Raw genomic sequence first — 6,191 nt, 5'->3', positions numbered from 1 at the left:
TGGTTTGGTTTTTGCGGGTTGAATCATGGCTGGATTAAAATTAGTGAGAAGTCGGGTAATTTTCCGTGGAGAGTATTTAGCCATGGGTCCCTGTCGTTCTTTTATTTCTTTGTCGGTGTCCTTGCGAAACGAGTCGCCAGGCTGGTGTATCTTTTTTGCTTCACTTTTCCGGAACAGTGAACAAATACGAAGGGATGCAATATTGACAACGTTCTCTTTAAAATGGAAATTATATAGGAAGAACATTGAGAAACACGTCAACAAGAGACTTGTAGAATTAAAAGAACAAGAAGAATGAGAAAGTAACAAAGATCTTTTACAGAAAATTTAATATCCAGAGTCTGCAGATAGAAAATCTATGAACAATCTTTGTATACATCGAATGTATCATAATTCTTGTTTCAAGGTAATTTTAGTCGAGACTTTCAATTAGCGTAAGAAATATGAAAGCCTGAATTGAAAAACTGAAATTCAAATGGTTTCGTTCTTAAATCTCTTTACTCGGAAATGCATGATCGTGCATGCACGTACATAATCATCTGTACATACTACGTATATACATAGGTAAATATATACGGTCCACGTGAGACCGGTGGGACACGGCATCGGTGGCACACGTTTCGCCACAATCACATGCTCAGAATTCGTGATTCGCTCGCATCACGTTTATCTGGATTCTCTAGGGCAGACAGCATCGGCGACGGGAGGAGAGTGAGGGACGGACGTTGGAACTATAAGGACTTGAGGCTCACCTTCCGCTTTATTCACTTGTAGACTGACCATCCGTCCGTTCGCACGTGGGCGAGACGACCCTGCCCGCGAGTTCACTCAGCATTCGATTCTGAAATACTCAGTCGCCAGATTTCGTTCAATCCGTGACAAAAGATGAAGAGCTTCGTTTTTCTTGGGATAGTCGTGGCCACTCTCTGTGCTAGTTTTGGCCTCGAATTGCGTAAGTAATTTTTTCATACATTACTTTATAGATTAGATCGACTGATAAAAGATTGAAATTTTCATTTAACACGTGATTAATAAATCTGTACAAATCTGTAGTTTAATAATAACATAGATATAAATATCGATGGTAACGTTACGAATTTTTTTTTATTTTTATCTACGAGAGTATTGAAATAAAATCCAGATGTGATTCTATTTTAATTATTTCAATCTTCATGTGTTTTAATATAGACTGACTTGCCTATTCTTGTCTCAATTAAATGCACAGAGTTGACAGCTATTAATCACAGTTGACAGGATAACTAAAGCATATGAATTAACAAACTCATATAAAAACTAAAAAACAACTTTTTTAATCACATAATTGATTGTTAAACGTGTTCTTTTGTGTTGAAGTGCTTTGAACATTAACAGAGTAACTCAAGTATTTGAATTGCCAATTATTTGATTGGCAACTAAATAATTGCAGAGTTTGTCGATAGACTTCTTGTTTAAAATCCGCAATCATTTAGTTGACAACCCAATAGATTTTGATAAAACTAAGAAAACCTGAAATATGTAATTGACTAATGAAAGTGTTATTTGAAATACAGCCAGCTTTCTTCATGTTTGCTCGAGGAATGATCCGAACTTGGGCCAATGCATAATAAACAGTGTGTACAATTTTATGCCGTACTTGAAGAACGGATTGCCAGATTACAAAATACCATCTCTGGAACCATTGTTACTGAAAGAATTAACATCCACGTCTGGAGGCAATATTAAATTGAAGCTGAGCAATGTGAACGTCTACGGAGCCAGTGATGTCATTCTAAAGAGAATAAAGTAAGTCATCAACAACTACTTTCTAATAATATTTTATTGAAATTTTATCGAAAAGAAAATTAAATTATTTAAAATTGAATTGTACTCGAATCTGAAACAAGTTCCATTACGAATCTTTGATTCTTCGAGGATTTCCAAGGTAATTCGTCCTGGGAAATTTAAAATTAGGTATTGTCTCGCTATCCGCTTCTACGATCTATCTAAGATTTAATGAATTCGCCGTTGCTAAATCGTAGAATTTGTGCAACTCGAAAAGCTAATCGCGTGGCTCATAAATAAAAATAAAATAAAAAATCCTTGAGAGGATGAAATATTTTATGTTGGTAAATAATTCCGTTTATAAAATTCGAATTAAACGGCACTGCTCTCTCGTGACGAAAGCCGTGTATTTCGTGTTATGTAACGATTTACTATAAGATTGGGTCGGATGATTGCACAGGATCATTAAGCATTCGTAATAAAAAATTGCTTGTCTAGCTGAGGATGACACGCTTATACATAACCGTTACGTCTGCTGATAATCGTGATTACGAACAATATAATCGTAGGAATGTCACAGTGTCACGATAATCCGTCGTTGACTCGGTATTTAGGTGCAATTACTTGTTTTTTAAAATTATTTTTCTCAACAGACTTAGAAGGAAAATTGCATTGGCAATTAATATAAAAATTAATTACTAACACGAATTGTCTTAATTTGAATTTTTTTTAATTTATATTAAATGGAATCTCGTTTGTTGGAATGAATCTTGACGTACTTAAGCCTTTTCTTAAATAGGTAAACTGTGTCTCGTGAAACATGAAGCTAAGTTATTATGTCAAATCAACCGGTTAATGACTCGTGCCTTGAAACGACATTAGATGAAGTCGTTTATCATCCAGCGACATTAGATAAAGTCAAGTTGATGGCGAGAATAAAAAGAAATTCAGGAAATCTTAATCAGGCTTCACTTGAGTTATAATTAGCAATAATTATATAACTTATAGGCTGATTTCCTGAATTTCTTTTTAAATTCAAAGTCCATTAAATTGTAGGAATACAAATATTAAATAAAATATTAAAATTAAAGTTTATTAATTTATTTAATTATAATATTTGAAGAAGTTTGATGAGACATGAAGACATAGTAAAATGTACGATCTATTCACAGCGCCAATATGCAGAAGTTGAGGTTCATAATCGACCTGGATTTGCCGAAACTGCGAATCGAAGGCGGTTACAACATAGACGGTCAATTAATTCTGCTACGAATCCGTGGTGACGGCCCCGTGAACGGGAATTTCACGAATTGCAAAGCGTCCGTCAAGCTCCAACTAGAGAAGACGAAGGGCGCCGACGGTGACACGTACTTGAAGGTGTCCACCCTTCAAACGAAGATCGCCGTAGGAGGCGGGAAGCTGAGATTGCAAAATTTGTTTGGTGGCGATCCAGCTTTGGGCGAAGCTGTGAACGGAGCTATCAACAGCAACTTCGATTCTTTCATACAGGAACTCACACCCGCTCTCGAGAGCGCGATTTCGAGCACGTTCACACAAATCGCGGACAGTGTTCTAAGCCAGTTCTCGTACGACACGCTATTCCCCGACGCGTAGCTCTCAGGTATTAAATCGAAGGATTTGAAAGGATTGAACGTCACTTTGGTCTATCTATAGATTTTTACATCTTGATTCATCGAACTTTATTCAAAGTTGTCTATCTTCTCAAGGGCAAAGGACTTCACCGATGCAAGAGAATTGACATCGTCAGTGAAAATAGTATTATATATAAACGAGCACATAATCGATGCTTGAATAATTAAAATCATATCTTTTAAATACATGATTCCAAGAGTTGAGTAAAATGCAGAGATCTGCTATCACATTGGAAGGTACATGATTACCACACTTGAGATTGAAGTGGAAGATGGATTTCATAGATAGACTTACGTGATGATTAGGATTAATCACGAGTGCCTCGATATCAAACTGCATTCTGGAACTCAAGTATTTCCATGATATTACTTGAATAGAAAATAAAATATGATACTATGATAAATGTCAAATTGATCGAAAAATTAGAAATTTACAGAGAAGATTTCCCACGCGTGTAACGTGACGATGTGATTTGATAAATTTTCGCTAACGACATGGAATTTGACTGTATTGGTATTACGAATATGTATTTCTAATGTTAGCATTCCATTAGTTCCTCTGCTTAAGTTTTTTACTTTCTTCCGACTGCTTTAGAAGTGGTCCATAAATTGTAATTTTTCAGATTAGTTTGTATTAATAAAATGAAATTTGTACAACATTTGGCTTTTTTCTATTGGCACGATTGACACGTTTGAAAATATTTCTATAATTGCAATTATAATGAAAGACGATGAAGAGATAATTTCAAAACCTTCTGTGAACTGTGTTTGAAAATGATTTCCTCAAGTTTCTTAACAAACCCTTTAATCTCCTCGTGTTATAAATTTTATTACAGTCAACATTAACAAAAAGGTAAATAAAAAATACGATACGGTGTAACAAAATTTTGTCGCGATGTACAATCTATATTTACATATTTCAGAACGATCTCGGTCCAAGTATAATTAACGAAGGTCAACAAATTGCTTAAGGAGTTCTATTCCCTGTCGGGAAGTAGTTCGTCGTAAGTGAAATGTTTGCACATCTGGTTGCCAATTTTAAGGATCCTCTCGGAGATGGCCTTTTCGAGATTCGGCTTGGTGACATCCAACACTTCCTGATGGGTGCTGCTCAGAGCTTGAGTCACGGCGTCCTGCAGGATCTTGTCGAAATTCTCAGCGACGAAATCAACATCGAACTCCTTGATGGTCAGCATCGTCGTCATCGACGAGAAATAAATGTGATCAACGCCTCCGCGTTTCACTATTTTAAAATTCAATTTCACGTTCGCTTTCACGTTCTCTGAAAATCAAAATTGTGATTACACAACCATACTATGTACTATCATCTCTATTCGACAAATCGATTTTTATGCAATTATTTGCAAAAACGGTCGATAGATTTAATTGCAAAGACGTTTTTTAATCTAATTATTATTACTTGTATTAATGGTGATGGGTCCCTTGCCCTTTATGGGCACCAAGATCCTCGCCTCGACGTCGTAAAGCGCCTTCAACCTGACATCAGGGAACTCGCAATCGATGTACACTGTACCTCCGTCATCGGTGAACTTAATGTCGACGGAGTGTATTATATGTTTCGCGAGACCGAACAGTGTGATGTTTCTACCAATGGCCTTAAAATTTTGTATATTAGCGAGCTCTACCGTGTCGATGAACAACGGTTCCACTGGTGGGATGTCCAGCTCTGGTATGCCAACGCGAAGCTGTTCATTCAGAGCTATCACACTCTCCGTTATGCACTCCCCGAGTTTTGGATTTCTCCTCCCGCACACATGAATGTAAGAAGCTGAAATAGTAAGTATTGATTATTCATCATTTCTTAAAACATCAAATTTCTTTTATTGAAATTGCATTTCATTTTTATATCATTGATAGATTGTAAATTTTAATAATAATTTTACACAAAGAAGAACAAGTCATTTTGTATAATTGGCAGACGTACTTTACTTAAAGTTTCATGCAGTGTTTTTTAGTCGGGCATTTTAAGACGGTGATTTTTATGCCGAGTATTAATTGGTTAAATAGACGCGTAGGAAAGTTTGCAGGATGATAAAAAGAGTTGAGTGAGTGCAAACGGAGCTGCATAATACTTTAAATAAACCTAGGAATACATGCGTTTCTTAGAAATACTCCCGTCTATTTACATATTTGCGAAGTACTAAATTTTACAAATATTGCAAATAACTAAGTCTCGTTGCGTAATACATACTGCGTTAGTTAAAAATTCATACAATGCAGCAAATATTCCGTCTCACGTTTTCAGACAAAAAATGTTTCATGCAAATCGACTTCATTGTTTCTCTTCCGATGTTTCTATTACCAATCTCATTGATTTGCAAATATGAATTAAGAAATCATTGTCCTTCTGCAGAATTAGACATCGCTAACATAAATAGATTTCATTTCTTCACTGATTTCAATTCAAAATCTGAAGACGATTTCTTGGTTTTCAACACTTTCATTGAGAAACGTGAAAAATTCTCTTCCGCGTTCCACTGTCTTGTCACCTGTCACCTTTAATATTTATTCACGGATGTTTATTCACCGATACATTGTCATCTTCGTGATCAGATTGTTAATCGAATGCAGAGTCATTAAAATAGACAGTCTAATTTTTAGAGATTCCACATATTTCTTCGATGCACTTAAAAAAAGGATAAACAAGAGTTCATAAAAAATTATTCCATGAAACGTTTAATGAAACTGGGACGTTCAGAAAATCAATCATTTTTTTTCTTCTAATTATAATCTCTGTTAGCTTTTTAAATGAATTAA

At 35.5% G+C, this 6,191-nt stretch overlaps 2 protein-coding genes across 2 annotated transcripts; one reads left to right on the top strand and one right to left on the bottom strand.

Annotated features, from left to right (window-relative positions):
• Positions 1-750: 750 nt before the first annotated feature.
• On the top strand, positions 751-4,072 carry LOC108632639 (Juvenile hormone binding protein 3). Its single transcript, XM_018037330.2, has 3 exons — positions 751-952; positions 1,551-1,782; positions 2,934-4,072. The coding sequence occupies exons 1-3, from the start codon at positions 886-888 to the stop codon at positions 3,373-3,375; spliced, it is 741 nt and encodes a 246-aa protein (XP_017892819.1). The 5' UTR covers positions 751-885; the 3' UTR covers positions 3,376-4,072.
• Positions 4,073-4,201: 129 nt separating this feature from the next.
• LOC108632632 (uncharacterized) lies at positions 4,202-5,336 on the bottom strand. Its single transcript, XM_018037321.2, has 3 exons — positions 5,318-5,336; positions 4,834-5,202; positions 4,202-4,695 (listed from the first exon to the last, which is right to left on the bottom strand). The coding sequence occupies exons 1-3, from the start codon at positions 5,334-5,336 to the stop codon at positions 4,391-4,393; spliced, it is 693 nt and encodes a 230-aa protein (XP_017892810.1). The 3' UTR covers positions 4,202-4,390.
• Between the last annotated feature and the right edge of the window lie 855 nt (positions 5,337-6,191).

The sequence above is a fragment of the Ceratina calcarata genome, unplaced genomic scaffold, assembly GCF_001652005.2.
Source record: "Ceratina calcarata isolate Rehan_Ccalc_2016 unplaced genomic scaffold, ASM165200v1 scaffold164.2, whole genome shotgun sequence".
NCBI classification, from domain to species: domain Eukaryota; kingdom Metazoa; phylum Arthropoda; class Insecta; order Hymenoptera; family Apidae; genus Ceratina; species Ceratina calcarata.
Note: the sequence above shows the minus strand (reverse complement) of the source record. Positions and strands in the feature narration are given on the sequence as shown.

Bases quoted from the DNA above. Each gene is read 5' to 3' on its own strand.
- LOC108632639 (XM_018037330.2), top strand. From the start codon at position 886: ATGAAGAGCTTCGTTTTTCTTGGGATAGTCGTGGCCACTCTCTGTGCT. The intron at 953-1,550 runs GTAAGTAATTTT...TTTGAAATACAG, and splicing joins TAGTTTTGGCCTCGAATTGC to CCAGCTTTCTTCATGTTTGC. The intron at 1,783-2,933 runs GTAAGTCATCAA...ATCTATTCACAG, and splicing joins GTCATTCTAAAGAGAATAAA to CGCCAATATGCAGAAGTTGA.
- LOC108632632 (XM_018037321.2), bottom strand. The intron at 4,696-4,833 runs GTAATAATAATT...TTTGATTTTCAG, and splicing joins ACCCATCACCATTAATACAA to AGAACGTGAAAGCGAACGTG.